At 33.9% G+C, this 20,001-nt stretch overlaps 1 protein-coding gene across 1 annotated transcript in view; it reads left to right on the forward strand.

Annotated features, from left to right (window-relative positions):
* LOC132725050 (nuclear receptor subfamily 1 group D member 1-like) overlaps window positions 1-20,001 on the forward strand; it is a gene marked incomplete at its 5' end in the record, with an annotated part of 53,686 nt that overhangs the window by 25,336 nt on the left and 8,349 nt on the right. Inside the window, 3 exons of the mRNA XM_060710035.1 lie at window positions 6,471-6,679; window positions 9,999-10,143; window positions 13,753-13,916. Coding sequence (XP_060566018.1) covers window positions 6,471-6,679; window positions 9,999-10,143; window positions 13,753-13,916 — 518 coding nt within the window. The remainder of the gene's footprint in view (window positions 1-6,470; window positions 6,680-9,998; window positions 10,144-13,752; window positions 13,917-20,001) is intronic.

Consider the following 20,001-nt stretch of genomic DNA (forward strand, 5'->3'; position numbering starts at 1 on the left):
CAGAAACTGCTGCTCTGCACTTATTTTTTTTTAGTTATTGCCCTTTGTTATTTTTCATATTTCATTTTTGTCCTGCCCGTTTCCCCTAAACTACATTGTTCACAAGGCGACACATCCGACTCGCGGAGTTCTAGTTGCATTAACAATCTGATGTTGTCACCGTGTTTTATCATTATTTTCACATTGCTGAAACTTGTTCATTCTTCCAGACCTGTCTTTTGGAAGTTTTCTGTTTTAAATTATTATTATTTCTTTTCGTTCAAGGCCAAATTATGAACATGTGCATTAACTTAAACAAGCAAGAGGATTCAAAATTGTAATGATCTTGACGTCAGTTGTAGAAAATAATGAAAGGAAAATTCTGTGATATTTCCTCCAAGAATGCTGCCTAATTTTTTTCTTTATATTATTGAGTAATTCTAGGGAATTAGGACTTGAAAGTAGGAAGATAAAAATGTCCAGAAGTAGTTACAACAACTGGGAAATCAGTGTTAATATAGCCTTTTTCCCCAAGTTAATCAAATTCTGCAATTGATTGGGAAGGTTTTATGCAATTTGTTGTGAATACAAAATAGCTTGTACGGTAATGGATGTGTTTTTTTGTTCCCGCTCAATAAAAACTACTCTATTACTGTCATGGGAAGTCTGTCGACAATGGGTCTCTAAATGTATTTTATGTATAATAGGCTTCTTTCTTTCTTTCTTTATTCCTTCCTTTCTTTCTTTCTTTCTTTCTTTCTTTCTTTCTTTCTTTCTTTCTTTCTTTCTTTCTTTCTTTCTTTCTTCCTTTCTTTCTTTCTTTGTAATGGACTTTACCTTTTATTTTGAAATTGTCCATTTTAAAACTAAAAATTTTTCCCAATTTGTTCAAGAAATTGTCCTGAATTTTAAGTTTAGAAATACTATACAAGACTTCTTATTATGCAAGTTACTTTGTACAGACTTATAACTATGCTGAAATAAAAAGAATGGCAGTTAAAAAGGGTTGTCTAAAAAAAAAGAGGGAAATAATAACTTTCATAACAGTCAGTGTTATAAACCTGTATATAACTCATCTTCTTTATGTGTTCAAATTATTCCTATTTTACATCAACAACATCATAAATCATTCGCTGCTGTACTCTGTAATTTGTTAAGTAATCAAACAAGAAACAAGGACATTTTAAAGTTCATCCCTAGAGCTTGCATAAAACAAGGTCATTAATATTTGTGATTGTAAATCATGTAATTTCCATAATAATTTACAAATGTTAAATTAAAGCAACAGTTACTGTTAATTCTTATTAAAAAAACAACACTCCTTTAGTATTGACATTGCTTAATTTAGTTTATGCATAATTTGTTTTTAAATTCCATTGTGCTTATAGACATGCTGTCGAACAAACCAGTAAAAAGCAGTGAGGGAAATGTTTCTTGCACATGCTGAATTGAATGATTTCAGACCTATTTTCCCCTCTGAAAAGATAGTTGTTTGAGTGTGAAACAAAAAATATCAATGATTATTTTTCAAATTCTGAAATCATCTCCCATCAGTTTGTAAACTTTCGATATACTTGTATATAAAGTGTGTACCTGTAATAATCAAGTCATGTCACCAGTGAAAAGTTTATTCATTATGTTGTTTATAACAGTGAGTTTCTAATTATAGTACTGCTTATAGTACTGCAAAAGTTTAGGGATATAAAAAGTTTAATGTTTATTACAGATATTTATTTTCTATATGAAACAAAAGTTACAGAAAACAGTTTATTGCAGTATTGTTGTCCTCTCATCTGGCAAAATTTCAAGTTAATTTGCATATGTAAATTTTTAAAGCAATAATTTACTTCTGAGGCCTGTAGGGGCAGAACTGGCGAGTGTTCCACTAACATTCCGTATTAGTTTTGCGTATCTTTTTATGTAAATTTGGACTTGCTCAAAACGTAAATTTACGTTAGTTGCGTTTCGTTAAACAGGATGTGCAATTCACGCCAGTAATAAGTGAGCGTAACTTTACGTTTAAACTTATGCATTAATGCTTAGCTAAGAAAGTTTAATGAAACGCAAATAAATACGTAAGTTCTGCTTACGCAAAAAGTTACATTCAAACTTGAGTAACGATAATGTAAGTATGTCAGTGAAACTTACCCCAGATTTTTAGGTTGCTCACTTTTATAATTGCTGACTTGGTGAGATATATAAGTTTCTTTAATATGAGAAAACAAGCTTCTGTTGGAAGAATGGTTGTGGAATCTGTTCTTGCCAGAGAGGTGTCAGGCATGTTGCTCTACCAGTAAAGCTGGACAGTTCCATGTAACCTTAACAGTGAAGATGTGGCTTAGAATAGTGGCTTATTGTAGACGAGAGAGGAAATCTTGAAGGCTATGTAAAACGCCCAAATTGAAAATGTTGCACTAGGCTTGGTGTGATTGAGCTAGTTTATAGTTAATACATGTTTATCCATCTACACCCTCTTGCATCAGTACTTGAAGGTATCATTATGTGAAAATGGTGAATTAAAATACATCTGCAGAGACATCCATGGCTGAGAGGTTATGGTAGTTGACTTCAAACCACTTGCCAATCACCACTGGGTTTGAGTCCCAACAGTGACTTTGGATTCTTTCATATACAGCCAGCTAATGAAACCTTGGTGGTTCTACTTGGGTGCCTGTTTGTGCCTGAAATAATGCATGGAAGGGCACTTGAGGTCTTTTCCAGTAAAGCAAAGACTTAGAACCCACTCAAAAAGAAGCGAAAAATTTGGGGAAAAACATCCATACACAGTAAAATTAACTTCAGCCCTGTAATCCCTCCTGTAGTATATTTTCCTTTGTTTCTATACTTGCATGTAAAAGGTTGAAAAGAAACAAACAATTTGAACCTGTTTCAGGACAATAGAAATAATGTTCAAAGAATTTGATCTAGTTTCTGGACAACGAGAATGTATTTTAAATGGTACAGACAGTTAAACGAGAAAGGTATAAATTATATTGTGTTTCACTAAAATCTAATCATTCCTGTATCTTATCATTCTCCAGTTATCCTGTTCTCTATAAGAGAGGTAGCATGTTATAAAGTTATAAGATGTGTAGTTTTCTGGCAGGATAATTGAACAAGAATTGATCTTAAATGCCATACAGTTATCAATTATCTTGCAATGATGCTTTATTTGTATTTTCTCCAACAATACAGAAGTTAAAAGTGCACATATTTTTGCAATCTAAAAGATTTGTGTGTAACTTTGTGCAATACTAAATGCTGGGAAGAGTTTATACCAAACATACTAGTAGAGAATGTATTTACATAGACAAAAAATTGATGAAAAAGCTAAGTTAAAGATGTATCAACTCTGAATTTCCTTCTTAATTAACCTATATCTAAGTAAGACAGATTTAATGATTATCTCCCATGAATTATTTTCTAAGTAAGTTCCTAGTTATTAGGAGTCCATTGAGTACTATTGAGCCAAAATAGATGTGTTTTTCTGTTTCCTAAGTAAGATATAGTTCCCTTGGGATATATATATGCATACAATTTGTTTGCAACTTTATTAGATGATACTAGATAAAGTTCTGGCATTAGAAAAATGGTATTATTAAGCTCCCTGAAGGGAAAGCATAATATTATAGTCACTGCCATGCCTGTCAGTCTCACTAAACTACATTTTTTAATTACCTTAATGATACATAATAATGTTTGTCATGGGAATAACGTGAAAAGTATTTAAATAATTTCATTAACATGTCATTACACAATGATAGAGATCACAGAGAGAAAGTGCATTGTCTGAGAACTATAATAATGCTACTCTGCTTGGTTTGTTTTGATTATCTCCCTTTGTAATGTTATATTTGCTTATATAGCCTTTATACATTGACTGATGGTATTTCATATTTGGTGTTCTTCTAACTTCAGGAATAGTAAGGGGTCACTTGGGTCAAGTTCACTTTATACCAAGTCTTTCGCTCATGATGTTTTTCATATTTGTTAGGTCCTCTAACTTCTGATGAAGTAAAGGGAACACTTATTTCAAGGTCATCAGTGCTAGAAAAAGTGTGTTTTCTTATACTTTTGCAGCCTTTATTTCATTGACTCATTTCTCCTTATTTTGTAGGTAAATATCTTTAGTTCTATCACTTTTAGTGAAATAAGTTGTCACATAAGTTGTTTAGCTCTTACTGTCTTAATTTATTGACTAATGTACATTGCAGGTTCTAGCTTTGAAATACATTGACAATGTGCAGGTTCTAGCTTTGAAATACATTGACAAATGTGCAGGTTCTAGCTTTGAAATACATTGACAATGTGCAGGTTCTAGCTTTGAAATACATTGACAAATGTGCAGGTTCTAGCTTTGAAATACATTGACAAATGTGCAGGTTCTAGCTTTGAAATACATTGACAAATGTGCAGGTTCTAGCTTTGAAATACATTGACAAATGTGCAGGTTCTAGCTTTGAAATACATTAACAAAAGTGCAGGTTTTTGGAGAGTCCATTGGCTTGAGTGATTTTCTTGTTAATTTTTTTCTACTTTCTTGAGAAATAGTCTTTCAATGTTGCTGCAGTGTGGTGGAAAGAGAAAAGTTACTGTTTTGGGCTCAGAAATTTGTGTTGATCGAATTAAGGGTGCAACCAAATAACAAAAACACTAGCATTCCATTGTTATAAATTAGATTTTGATTGCGTATTTATGGCTGGAAGTCAGTTAGGAAAAAAATATCAAGTTTTAAGATATGAAATGTCAGTGTCAATGTTTCTATCACAAAATATTGTTTCACAGTATTTTGTTTGTAATAAAGAGACACAGATTTTCTGTGAACGGTAATTGTTCTTGAATATTGATGAGTGCTGGATGAATATTAGATGGTATCAGGCAAGTCTGTGACATGGCATAATTATCTACAAATAACCCTGGTAATAAATAGAAAAAAATAATGTAAGCGATAAATAGAAAGTGAATTCGACTTATAATGCCTTTCCTAATAAAAAAAACAAAAAAAACAAACAAATAAAACTTAGCAAATTTCTTAACAAGTCCGAGGTCCCTGTCTTTTGTCAAGATAAGTAGTTGTGACAACCAATTTTACCCAGTTGTCACCCTTCCCTTTACATTGGTGAAATAGCAAATATGATATAAGAACATAGAATCTGCATGTCAGGGACTTTATGTTTCATATATCAATACCAACCCCTTGATCCATCATCCGAGTCACACACCGGCAGCATTCATTTGTTCTGGTTATCTCCCCCTTTTGCACCTTGAAAATAGGAATAGAATAGAATGATTTACCTATGTTTGTATATAACTTTATAGAACCATTGACTGTATACTGCTAATTTTAATTCACTTGATTGCCAGCTATCTTTAATGCACTTTGAAATAAGTGAAATCTCTGAGATTCTCCATAACTTTCCCAAGCTGATTCAGGAGATAAATTAAAAAATCATGTAGACATGGGCTATCTTTAAAATATCATGCCATGCAGTCATGTTGGTTGCTGCACTGAGTTTGCTTCCAGGGCTTTATTTCCCCTATGGTGTGTTTGTGACAGGCCGTTCTGATTTATGAAACCCTTCTTTTTCTCAAAGGGTGATATTTTGTGGAAAATAAATTACCACTAGGATTTTTCTTTTTTTGGATAAAAACATAAAACATATAATTGAGTTTTTTCAACGTAACTGTTTGTAACTTGGAATGTTTAAGAATAAGAGGTGACTCTCCTTATTTCCCAAATTAAGCAGTAATACAGTTTTATGGCAGGTATCAAAGAAATTTTGAGGCTAGCATTTTGAAATTGCTGCGGAATTTTTTTTTCGAATTGTCCTGTTTTATAATAAAGAAACCCTTTGCAGCTATTCATAGTTAACCAAGAAATACCTTTGAAATCGAAAAATTTGTTCAGTTCAAACACCTCACTTTGTAATATTCAAGTGTCTTCCTAGTATACCTAAAAAAGACTATGAAAATGCCTTCAAAGATTTGCTCCGGAGACTGAAACTTATGTGTGTGTATGTTAGTGGTGAATACTTTGAGGGAACAAAATAAACATTCAGTGAAACCTAGGAAGTTTTATTTATGTGTTTAGATGCATTCATATTTGAACACTCCTTGTGTACGGTTTGACCTTACTCTATACAAATGATTGCTTGATCTTTTTATTTTGATGTGATAATTCCTTTAATAATTGGATAATTAAAAATTCTAAGCAGGATGTAACAATTATTGTGAGGTGTGATGTTAAAAGTTATCTATTCTTAGTGCAGTTCTCTCAATATTGATCTGACATAAAGGACAGTATTCCAAAATGGTGACCTTAATTTAGTGAGCAGAAGTACAGTATATGACTGCTTGCTGGCTTACTGGTATTGACTTTGGTATTGAATGCAATGATACCTCTTTCTATCTCACAACAGATATTGGATAAAAGGGGAAACGAAAACAGTTTTCATGAGTGTTAATGGATTAGAAAATTTTGTGTTTTCCAGCTGTGAGATTTGGGCGCGTACCAAAACGATCAAAAAGCATGGATGAGCAGCATGTGTCGTCAACGGAGCCCACGTTAGAGCAGACGGCACTTGAGAGTAAACAACTGGCAATCTATGACATCATTCTTAATGTATCACAAGCACATCTGGCCAACTGCGGTGTCACTGACGATAAACTCAAACTTCTGCAAAGGAGGCATGCGACTCTGGTGAGATTTAGCTATTTTATGAAAGTGTTTATTACTTGTGAAGGGTCTTCCTTTGTATAGACAGTTATCTGTTTGTTTATCTGTTTGTTTCTTTTGTTGGATCAGCACTTTTCTTTCTCACAGATATATAATAATGTGGGATTTTTAATGATATCTTTTGAACAGAAAGTTAAAGACACTTGTTATCTGTAGATATGTCATGTTAAGCTGAAGTATGTTGATTACCATTAGAGCAGCACTAGCTGATAGAGCCAGATCATCCTACACTAAATCTGACGGGATTACATAAAAATTGGCTGTATAATAAGTAATAGAACCTTTCTAGTAAAGGTTTCAGATCTCCTTCTGAATTAATTCAAATACTACAATTATGTATTTTTCGTTGTTGTGAATTGTTTCAATTATACATGATTGTATACTTCTATATTACATTGTTTTCTCATGTCCTTAAGTCAACCTAAAGATTTTTATTTCCTCATTTTGTTATTCTAAAAGCCTTCATTAAAGTTCATAGGAGTTTATTGATATACTGCATGTCTTACTTTCAATTAATTTTCTGTTAAATGATATTTCTGTCACCTGATATTTGTACTAGAATATTTCCTGCTGCAAAATCAATTAATAATAATTCATTTGAGATTTAATAGGCATATTAAATTCTATGAAAATGGCTATATGGACATGTTTGAATGTTCTATTTTGTATGTTTGTGAAGGTTTTCATTGATTTTGTATCATATAAATTTCTGGTAGGTTATTTCCTGAAATGTATTTATTGTCAGATCAATATTAGATGTATTGAAATAATTGAAATTAGATTGACAGAGAATCAGATGTCTTATGGCCCACTTTCATTTTATTGCAGATAGCATCTTTTAAGAAGGAATGTTTTAGTATTTTTTGCGAGCAGGCGACAGGCAGTTTGATGTGTACTTGTTTATGCTTTAATAAGTGCATTTGTCTGAGATAGTGTAATGCGTACAAGAACTAGAGTTGTAGCAGCTGAAAGGTCAAGGTCATACTTATAGGTCAAATATGGGTGCTTTTCAAGGCAGTAACTTTGCCGTTAATATAGATGAGCATAAATGTCAATGTGAATAATATTTTAGGTGCGCAACAACCAGACCGCTACCTCCAGGGTCAAGGTCGCACTTGCTCATTCAAGGTCAACATTGTCTATTTGAGGGTATATGTTGTGTCTGGTCCATTACTTTCTTATCTTTGAAGGGATTTTGTAAATACTTGCCACAATTGTTCACAATAATAAGATGATGTGTCATGCGCAAAAACTGGTCACCTACCTGCAAGGTCAAGGTCACACTTGGAGGTCAAAGATTAACATAGTCTGTTATGGGGTACAAGGGTCTGTTAAGGCGGGGAACGTTGGTAACCCTGTTACAAATTCTTGTCTTTCTTAGACTTACACATATAAACAGAAAAACAATTTTTCTTGACAAAACTTCAATGACCAGAGCTAAAATATTTGGCATTGTGGTCCTCTACAAAAGGTTTTATAAATCATGGCCCAGGTGTTCCACAGTTTACAAGGACTTGTATAGGAAAACATTAAAATCTTTCCTTTAAAACTATGTGTCCAAGAGCTTAATATTGGTCAGTAAAATTGTGTATGAGAACTCTTTATAAGTTATGTAAATCTCCTTGGGTCAAAATGGAATGTGGCATTCTCACCTTTTTATACGCCCGTTTGAAAAACAGGTTGTATTATAGTTTCCCACCTGGCGGCTGGGCTGGCGTCCGAAGCATATCTCCTACACGTATTTAAGAATTTTAATGTAACTTCATAGAAATGTTCACCACTATAAAAAGGAGTGCTGCCCACATGAACCAGGTCTCTAGGTAAAAGGTCAAGGTCGCACTTAAAGGTCATTGAAAAACGCTTGTCAGGAGCGAAACTTCTACATGCATTGAGGGATTTCAATATAACTTGGCACAAATGTTCACCTTGGTAAGGCGGAGTGTTGCGTGCAAAATTTAGGTCCCTGCAGCCAAGGTCAAGGTCACACATAGGGATCGAAGTTCAGATAATAATACGAAAATGTGTATATGGACCATTAAGTCATCATTTATTGAGGGGTTGAAACACAAATGGTAATTATCATGACTACTGGTGTGAAACATGTAATTTAATATAATATATGCAAGGTCAAGGTCACTTGAGGTGATAAAATATAGAGATTTTGTCCAGAGCATATCTCCTAAAAGCATTTAGGAATTTTAATGAAACTGTTACTTCATAGAAATGTTCACCACTAAAAGAAAGAGTGTCATACGCATAAGCCAGGTCTCTCGGTCAAAGTTCAAGGTCACACTTAGAGGTCAATGATAAACTCTTGTCCCGAGCAAAACTTCTACATGCATTGAGGGATTTCAATATAAATTGGCACAAATGTTCACCATGGTAAGGCGGAGTGTCACATGCAAAATTTAGGACCTTGCGGCCAAGGTCAAGGTCACACATAGGGGTCAAAGTTCTGATGAAAATGTGTATTTGGACCATGTAGTCATCATTTATTAAGGGATTGAAACACATTAATGGTCATTATCATGACTACCATTGTGAAGCTAAATTTTGCGCACATAATCCAGGTCCCTGCTACCAAAGTCAAGGTCACATAGAGAGGTAAGTTTGGGTATGGGGACCATTTATTGATGGATTGTAACACAAATGATTATGACTACAAGTGTGACACATGTAATTTAGGTTAATATTTGCTAGAATTATATCACTAGAGATGATAAAATATCCAGATATTGTCCGGATATTGCTCGGAGCATAACGTCTATATGCATATCTATAATGCCCACATCCCTGACAAAAGCTTTTGTGACGTGTGTATTTTGAGACAATGTTGCCCTTGTTCACATTGACTTAGATATTTTGGCATATAGTATCATCTTGTAGGTCTCTAATAATATATACAAATCATGTCACCAGGGTCAAATTTGGTCCTGTCCTGGATGGCATCAAGTGTTCATAGACTTACATAACAACATCCCCAAGAGATAAGATATTTGACAAGAAGCATTGCTTTATAGAATTTTACAAAAGTTATATGAATTGTGGCCCTAGGGTAAAAATGAGTCAGTTTCTATTAAATGCTATAACTTATTTCTGTATTAAAGAATTATGTCCTTGTTTAGCAATGGATTTCAGGTTAGCAAATTATGGTCATCATTGTCCTCTTGTTCTCTATTTATTCCAGATATATTCTTTATGTTTTTGCTTTATTTTGAACGTAGTCTCTTATCATTTATTTAAAAGGTAATGAGAATTTAATCAATTTATTTGTGTATTTCAGATGACCAAGATCGAGATACCTGACACTCTAGTTCAGTTTTCAGACGAGGAGTTAGAGACGCAGCGATTACTGATGTGGCAGTGTTACGCTCATCTCACAACTCCTGCTATACAAAGTATGGTAGAGTTTGTTAAACGTATACCAGGTAAATAATCCAACGTCATGTTGGGAAGTAAGGTTGTTTTATCCATCATATACTGGTGAAAAATAAGGTAAATAATCCAAGGGCATGTTGGGAAGTAAGGTGGTTTTATCCATCATATACTGGTGAAAAATAAGGTAAATAATCCAAGGGCATATCAGGAAGTAAGGTGGTTTTATCCATCATATACTGGTGAAAAATAAGGTAAATAATCCAAGGGCAAGTTGGGAAGTAAGGTTGTTTAATCCATCATATACTGGTGAAAAATAAGGTAAATAATCCAAGAGCATGTTGGGAAGTAAGTTGGTTTAATCCATCATATACTGGTGAAAAATAAGGTAAATAATCCAAGGGCATGTTTGGAAGTAAGGTGGTTTAATCCATCATATACTGGTGAAAAATAAGGTAAATAATCCAAGGGCAAGTTGGGAAGTAAGTTGGTTTAATCCATCATATACTGGTGAAAAATAAGGTAAATAATCCAAGAGCATGTTGGGAAGTAAGTTGGTTTAATCCATCATATACTGGTGAAAAATAAGGTAAATAATCCAAGGGCAAGTTGGGAAGTAAGGTTGTTTAATCCATCATATACTGGTGAAAAATAAGGTAAATAATCCAAGAGCATGTTGGGAAGTAAGTTGGTTTAATCCATCATATACTGGTGAAAAATAAGGTAAATAATCCACGGGCAAGTTGGGAAGTAAGGTTGTTTAATCCATCATATACTGGTGAAAAATAAGGTAAATAATCCAAGAGCATGTTGGGAAGTAAGTTGGTTTAATCCATCATATACTGGTGAAAAATAAGGTAAATAATCCAAGGGCAAGTTGGGAAGTAAGGTTGTTTAATCCATCATATACTGGTGAAAAATTAACAATAAATAAAAGTTTAAACTATTTATATAAATTGTATATTTTTAAAGTGATAATACTGGTCATCTATATGTTAAGCATTGTATTCATAAAATGTAAAATTGTATGCCTTAATTCACTGAATACAATGATATGGCATATATTAACCAACATTTTCAATAAAAACCATTAACATAAAGGACTAATGGAACAAGATTTATTTTAAAATTGGCAGATATTATCTGTTGTCAGCAGGGAATAGTAATTTGCAAATTTGCATATCTACGCGTGCACAGGTTAAATGCATTGGGTATTGTTGTTGTAGTAACAAAAGAATTCTGTTTTTCATAAATATATACAGACATATAGGGTAAAATAATTCCATTTAGAAAAGTCAATAAGTATTAACTTTTGCATTTAAAAATATTGAATAGTCCAGTCTTCAAATGTGGCAAACTTTTAATGATCTTAAAAACTTGTACATGTACATTATTACCATTGTCAACCAATTACAGTTAGAGTCGATGACTTCTAATCCAGTTACCTCTCTGGCATGGGTTCGATCCGCGGGAGATGCTTTTGTAGTTTAGCACAGAGGAAGGTAGTCTAGTGCTGGTGTAACTCTCCAGGAACGATGGTTAGGAAACTACCCGCCTATATGACTGAAATACTGTTAAAAAAACAAACAACCAATTACATGTACATCATATGTTTGTGTCAATTTTGTTTGCTGTTTCTCATATGAGGAATCATGGTTGTGACCCAAATTGATCTGAAACGCATTTTCCCCTGGGTGAGAGGCAGGGACCTGAACCACCCGGCTACAGGACAAGTAGTAATGTTTTCATGCACCAGCAGAATTTTTATACTCCTGCACAACAAAGGTATACTGGAATCAGCTTGTCTGTCCAGACTTCTGTCCGGGCTATTTAAGAGAAGTAGGGGGCCATCTAACTGTAAACAGAACAAAAGAGAACAATAGAGTTCATTCCCTAACAATAGAATAAGGGGCCATGGCCCTCTATTAAACAAAAGAAAATAACAAAAGAAATGGCCCCTTAGTTCATTTAAGGGGCACTTCTGTCCGGTCATCTGTCCGTCGAATTTTCCTTGTCCGCCCATAAACTTAAGATGCCTTTGACCCAGTCTTCATATTTGGCATGGAGGTTAGTCATGACTAGTAGATGACCTCTATTGATTTTGAGGTCAATGAGCCAAAGGTCAAGGTCACAGGGACCTTGACTATAAAAAGTTTGTCCGCCCAATAACTTAAGATTCCTTTGACCCACAGTCTTCATATTTGGAATGGAGGTTAGTCATAATTAGTTAGTGACCCCTTTTGATTTTGAGGTCATTGGGTCAAAGGTCAAGGTCACAGGAATTTTGACTTCAATACATAACTTAGCAATGCACTGGCTTAGTAACCTAAGATTTGGCAGGAAGGTTGTCCTTGATCTCTAAATGGCCACTGTATTCTGAAAAAGCGGTATATGGGGTATTCACGCCATGACTGTGGCAGTTCTAGTTTTCATTGGTCAAAATCAAATACATTAAATGATTAAATGACCGGTCAAAAGTGCATTTTGGAATTTTCAGATGTCAAATCCTGAGGTCTTACTGTATATAAGAAATAAAGATTTTTTATATATCATCATTGATAAAATTGAGAAACCGATTTACATATATCAGTATAATAATATAAGAATTGATATGATATCAGTATATCACAGGAAACTCTAATGTTAGGACTTTTATTTTAATTTGCATTCCTAAGAAGATTTATCTTCTTTTACATTGACACTTAAATTGTATGAATTGAAATGGAGAATAAAATATTGACATTCTTTAGTAAGATAACAAGTTTTCTTGCCATAAAATCTTCTTAATTGATATTTTCTCAGAAAGTTTTATCTCTGGAGAAAAGCTGACAGAGAAAGAGTCTTATTATGAGGAAATTCAGTGAATATTAGGAAAATAAGTTGAACAGTATTAAGGATGTCATTTCTTACAAATGAACACAAAAGTACATTTTTTAGTACTCATGAACTTGTATGTCTATCACTTTCAGCATTGTATTGTAGGAACACAGTAAAGCAGCATAATAATTTTGTATAAAATACCTAGATATGGTATAATAAGATTTTACATTTTATGATTTTTAATTACTTTGCATCCCCTCATCAATGTGGATTTAACAAATTCTTTTGTTAGGTATTTTGTTCTGAATAGCATATGTGGGCCAGGGATTTGAACTTAAAAGGCCTTCTGGTCAAGCAGTCATCATGTTTAAACTAAGTTATGTTAAATTTGATAAAAAAAGTCAGGACCAATATTTCTGAGATGGATAGTATTTTTGATGTTTCAGTTTCCTTTAATTGTGTGATAAAGCAATTAATATTGATTATAACTACTCTTCACAAATCTGAAATATATGATTTTCTATAGCTGAGAGGTTAAGGTCATTGATTCAAATCATTTGCCTTTCACTTCTGTAGGTTCAAGTCACGCAAGCTTCTTTGGATTCTTTCAATTGAGAAAGCTATCCAGCTAGCTTATGGAGCATCAGTGATTCTATTCAGGTGCCTGTTAGTGCCTGAAATAATGTAGTAATGTAGTGTCACCTGAGGTCTTCCTCCACCAGTAAAGCTGGAAAGTTGCCATATGACCTTTACTGTGTTGGTGTGACATAAAACTCAACAGCAACATATATGATTTTTGTGAATTTTGATTTATTATATAGTTACTTCATTATATTTTTCAGGTATTTTAGAACTTTCACAAGATGACCAGCTTATATTGATTAAAATGAGTTTCTTTGAAATGTGGGTAACTCGTATGGCACGCATGTTCTCACCAGATGAAAATTGCCTCACTTTTGAAGATGGCAGTATGATACAAAAAGAAGAGCTCTCTGTTGTTTATACGGTATGTACATGTAAAATTGGGCATTCTTAATTGTTTTATTGAATTGAAAGTTTTTTTAGACCAGGCTGTCGAGGATAATCTACGTTAGTGCAGCGAAGCACTTATTTCCAATCAGCAGACTCCAGAGACGGCTATGAGATACAAGGGAATCCGGGGACCAGTCCACTAGCTCTTGTGTCGTTAGCTCTTATTAGATTGAAAGTATTTTATTACCCTTTTTCCACTGTATTTACAAAATGACTTTTCGTGCACTGGATTTTGAATCTATTTATCGATTTCTTATTTGGAAAAAAAAATATAGTTACTTGTGCCTCAATAATCACCCAACATTTCAGTCAGCTAGTTCTCATTACAGAATGGGCTTACCTATTAATTTTTGTCAAATTTTTATTTGATGCACAATGTGCCATTGCTTTTTAAATAAACATGTTGCAAACAATCTCAAAAAACCTGTTACCCAAGGTCAAAGGTCAATGTTTAAAAATAAACTTGTTGGCAAAATCAAGCAAGATTCATATCTTATAATTATTTAAATTTTTGAGGGAAAAAAACTAAAGAAAAAATGAAGGAATGTATTGAATATCCCACAAGGGAGCTATCTGTTTCAATTTTGTTTTCACTTACACTTTGAGCACTCATATGGGAATAGCTATCATATATTTCTTCATGTCATACACAACATCTTGCCAAAGGCAAAAAAAAGACAATCAATCAGGAGATTTTCTGTGCCTTGAAAAAGTTTGCATGCACTATTATCCAGAATTATTCTATAAAAAAGAAAGGGAGTGTAATCTTGCTTGTTAACCAGGTTTTCAATTTTGAAAATCCTGGTTATTAGATTGGGGTATGGCGGGCGGGATGGGCGGATGGGCGGCTGGGCGGATGGGCGGGCGGGCGTCAAACGAAATTGTGTCCGCTCTGTAACTCTTCAACCCTTTGAAGAATTTTGATGAAACTTCAGACAAATGTTTACCACATCAAGATGACGTGCAGAACGCATGTTCCGCATGGCTGGCTCCAAGGTCAAGGTCACAGTGACATTAACATTGAAAATCCTGTCCGCTCTGTAACTCTTCAACCCTTTGAAGAATTTTGATGAAACTTCAGACAAATGTTTACCACATCAAGATGACGTGCAGAACGCATGTTCCGCATGGCTGGCTCCAAGGTCAAGGTCACAGTGACATTAACATTGAAAATCCTGTCCGCTCTGTTACTCTTCAACCCTTTGAAGAATTTTGATGAAACTTCAGACAAATGTTTACCACATCAAGATGACGTGCAGAACGCATGTTCCGCATGGCTGGCTCCAAGGTCAAGGTCACAGTGACATTAACATTGAAAATCCTGTCCGCTCTGTTACTCTTCAACCCTTTGAAGAATTTTGATGAAACTTCAGACAAATGTTTACCACATCAAGATGACGTGCAGAACGCATGTTCCGCATGGCTGGCTCCAAGGTCAAGGTCACAGTGACATTAACATTGAAAATCCTGTCCGCTCTGTAACTCTTCAACCCTTTGAAGAATTTTTGATGAAACTTCAGACAAATGTTTACCACATCAAGATGACGTGCAGAACGCATGTTCCGCATGGCTGGCTCCAAGGTCAAGGTCACAGTGACATTAACATTGAAAATCCTGTTTACATGATTTTAACTTGATTTGGCAGTCAAAGGTCATATCATCTTTGGAGGTAATTTAAAAAAGATATGATACATTATTTCATGTCTACTTTGTAACTTGTTTTTCATTATACAGAATTATCAATATAATTATAGTGAACAAATTCTTCTGTGCTGAACTCGTCCTACATTTCTCAACGGATTTTGTTCAAACTTTCACAGAAGCTTTGTCATCAAGCACCCTGGCACATATTGTCGGGGTTTTGTGATTGGATAGTTTTTGACCTAATTATGGCCCTTTGTTTTTTTCCTTATACATAATATTATAGTGAACACTTCTTCAGTGGCAATTCCTCCTACATTATTCATGTTTTACATTGCACATAGTTACATTGTTTGTTGCTTGTATTTGTATTTCAAATACAACATATTTATCTACAATGGTGATAATTGAAAACCTGGTTTCATGGCATTGCCATGTTTCTTGTGTACTTTGTGATCCTGAAGTATAATTAGGTTGTATTGTAGAGAAGAAATCTTGTTAAATTGATGGAGATGTACTCTGGTGGAAGTCAGGAGGAGAGAGAATCACATTCTTACACTTAATCACTTTGATGGAAAATGTCTTAGATTTAGCAGGAGAGATATTTTGCTGTCTACTGTAATTACATTCTTACACAACTTGAAATTTCTGATAAAAAATCTTCTCCTTTTTTTTCAAATGATATAAAGTTATATTTGCCAGTCTGTAGCAACTTGAATATTTGTATTTGGAAAAGAATCACACCAAAATTACTGTATTTGAAAGGATGTTAGTAAACTATCAATAGCAGGTAGCACAGTAAATCATTGCCAAAAAAAAGAAAAAAAAAAAGAATATTCCTTAAATTTTTATTCTTAGTACACACTTTAAAGTGACATTATGCCCATCCAAGTGTATATAAGTCTTTTCAATTTTATGAGGTATTTTGTATGAATGATAAATAACTTGCATGGCACTATTAAAGTTCTGTAAATATCCATCAAAATTTACCTGTAACATTCAATTTATAAAAAAAATGGGGCAGTCTTTTTATATTTTAGGCAGATTTTGTATTTTATCCTGATTAGAACATTTTCCAATATCAACTGTTGGACAAACACCATTATAAGCAGTCAATCATTTGAAATATATAGTATATTTTTCTTTAAAATATTTCACTTTCATTATTATAACATCTTAATTTACTTTAAGAGCTATTTTCCTTGACACTTTTTGATATTATGGGGTTTGTATCATTAAAAGTATAGTTACCAAATTTCATATTCACTTCTACTGGTCGGGAACCACCAACCGGACACTTTTTGAACATTTTTCCATACAGATTTTATAATTTTAAAGCTAGAGGTCTGAAAATTTTACACAGTACAGCTAGGTTCTTCTCCGAACTAACAGACAAGAAAAGGCATTTTCGGGGCCGTCTGGGTTTGGTGGTCTCCAACCAGTATTATGTACCTCAGATTAATTAAAAGTTTCATTCAAGTAATTTGTATCATAGGTGGGGAATATCAGTACAACAAATGGGCTTGTTGAAACTGTCTCCACATAATTACCGTAAGAATATGAAACTAGTCTTTAAATTTTATGATAGGGTAATGGCAAGGAGGCATAAAGTGTTACCCCTGTATGTCTGTCTGTCTACATGTGAGAGTGTGTGTGTGTCCCAAAACCATGCCCATAACTATGTCATGCATCAAGGGACTTTGACACATTTTGTCTCACATTTTAAGCATAATAAGAGGTGTCATGCATAAGACCTAGACCCCTAGCTCTAAGGTCAAGGTTACACTTAGAGGTTAAAGGTCAGGAGTTAGAAAATCTTGTTAGACCCAAAATTGTGTCATGCATCATGGATTTGGAATAACTAGGCACAAATGTGTAGAATGATATGACAGTTTGTCATGTACAAGACCAAGACCCCTAACTCCAAAGTCAAGGTCACACTTAGAGGTCATAGGTCAGCAGTTAGAAAAACTTGACTTGTCCTTAACTCTTATCATATATCAAGGATTTTTGAATTCACTTGGCAGTGTTATAGCATAATGAATCCTTTTCATTCTAGCAATTGTGATGATCAATGCTTTATTTTGACAATAAAAAATGATGGTTACTTATAAATGTAAATACCTATTCCAATTTTATGCTCCAGAACAGACTAAACTGATAAATATGTGCTCTCTCACTCTGAAATTAAGGTTACTTGTGAATATTGAAAAACTGTTTCTATCAACAGCCATCTGCCTCTTACTGTAAAAGGTCTTTAATTTGAAAAAAAAATGAAATACCAACAGTGCTATCCTATCATAAAATCTTGATTTATACCACATGTATTTGATGACCTATCTTGTAGTAGGGCATCCTTGTCTTTCAGACACATTTCTAGTTTACAGTGAATTTTTCAAGTGATAGCTTTCAACCCCTAAAGCAAAATATATCAATTAACCCTGGTTGCTGTTGATGATAATGACAGGTGGGTAAGACCAGTATGGAGCCAGGCTAAACTAACTTTAGTATAGTCATGATTTTATTCTCAGCTTTCTCCTGCTAATGTCTATATTATGAGCTGGATAAATCCTTGCCGCATCTACAGTAATAATGTCTTATGGTTAGCCTATAATGACATCACATAGCCTATGATGACAACACATGGTTAGTCTATGATGACATCACATGGTTAGCCTATGATGACATCAAATGGTTAGCCTATGATGACATCACATAGTAAGCTTATGATGACATCACATGGTTAGCCTATGATGACATCACATGGTTAGCCTATGATGACATCACATGGTTAGCCTATGATGACAACACATGGTTAGCCTATGATGACATCACATGGTTAGCCTATGATGACATCACATGGTTAGCCTATGATGACAACACATGGTTAGTCTATGATGACATCACATGGTTAGCCTATGATGACATCAAATGGTTAGCCTATGATGACATCAAATGGTTAGCCTATGATGACATCACACAGTTAGCCTATGGTGACAACACATGGTAAGCCTATGATGACATAACATGGTTGGCAGCAAAACAAAACTACACATAGACGTTATTTATCAGGGAAAAAGTAAGAATGAAACTATTTAAATAATATAAAAATATGATTAAACTAGACAGAGGCAGGATAAATCGAAGACATGTCAGGATAAGAGAAGGTTTATCAGGTTCACTGTGAGAGTGAACCTTGGCTATTTATTTCTTGGTAATCTTTTAAGATATTACACATGACTAAAGAATGATAATATTTGCTGGTTTTCCAAGATCCATAACTCTAAACTGTCTAAATTATAGCCCTATATGACATACAATACTCCTAAAGGTGAAGGTCTTCAAATCAAGTCTTGCGGATAATTGAGTGTACTGTCTATCTCACTGCTTTCATTTATTTTGCTTATAAGTGAAAAATTGTAATAGTCTGGAAGGAATAATAATGAAAAAAACAAAACCCACATAATATAGTTTATAAATTAGTTGGACTTCCTTCTACAGAAATTACAATTTGTCATGTAATGGATATTTATGATGCCTACTCTTGGGATTTTAATAAAGTCATGTGATTTATGATCCAGTGTCATATTGACTCTGAGATTGCTTGAACAAAGTCTGGAAGTTAACAAAACATAACATTGCAACAGGTTTTGCTGATCAATTTCTATATTTGTTGATAACTTCCTGTTTGAATTATTTATTTCACCAGGATATACAGAATTATGTGTAGGAGGCTATAAGCTAATAGAAATATCTTGAATCTGTTCCTGGAAAAAACCAGTACTGAGCTATGAGTGTAAAGTTGCTTGCTCAAGGAAACAACAGCTTGCCCTTCAAAGTGGGCTTGAACCTAGAGAGCTAGAACTCTTTCGATTACTAGTCTGACACATTAACCACTCAGCCATACTGCAAGCTAATTTAAATTATTTCATGTGAGATAGTTATCTTGTTGAGCATGTTAAAGGTCTTGTTTTTCTACATGGATGACACGTTGTGTTTGATATATATCATGGAGCAGTATTTGATGTCTTCATTCAGCAGTAACTGCTGTTGCTTGAAATACTTGTGTGACTGTGGAAGTGTTTGTTTGATTTACATACTAGAGAATTATACTGGAAGACGACAAAACCCACACGCCAAAACCCAGCACCTCAAAATTTTAGAGTGGACAAAACCCCACACATGATTTTTTTTTAAATATTTGTTCAGGGCTTGCTTTTTATTTTCCTGAAAACACACTTCTTCTATATAAAACCAGTTGAATCAATGCTAAATTTAAGGTTTTTAGGTTTTCTGACATTTTGAACTTGCACCTATGATATTCCTATGATAATATCTGAGAATATCTTCAGAAAAAAGTCCCTTGTGAATAATGCATGAAGATCAAATAAAATATTTCTGTAAAGATTCATTTGCTG

This window comes from Ruditapes philippinarum, unplaced genomic scaffold, assembly GCF_026571515.1.
Source record: "Ruditapes philippinarum isolate M1 unplaced genomic scaffold, ASM2657151v2 ctg813_1_1_1_1, whole genome shotgun sequence".
Taxonomy (NCBI): domain Eukaryota; kingdom Metazoa; phylum Mollusca; class Bivalvia; order Venerida; family Veneridae; genus Ruditapes; species Ruditapes philippinarum.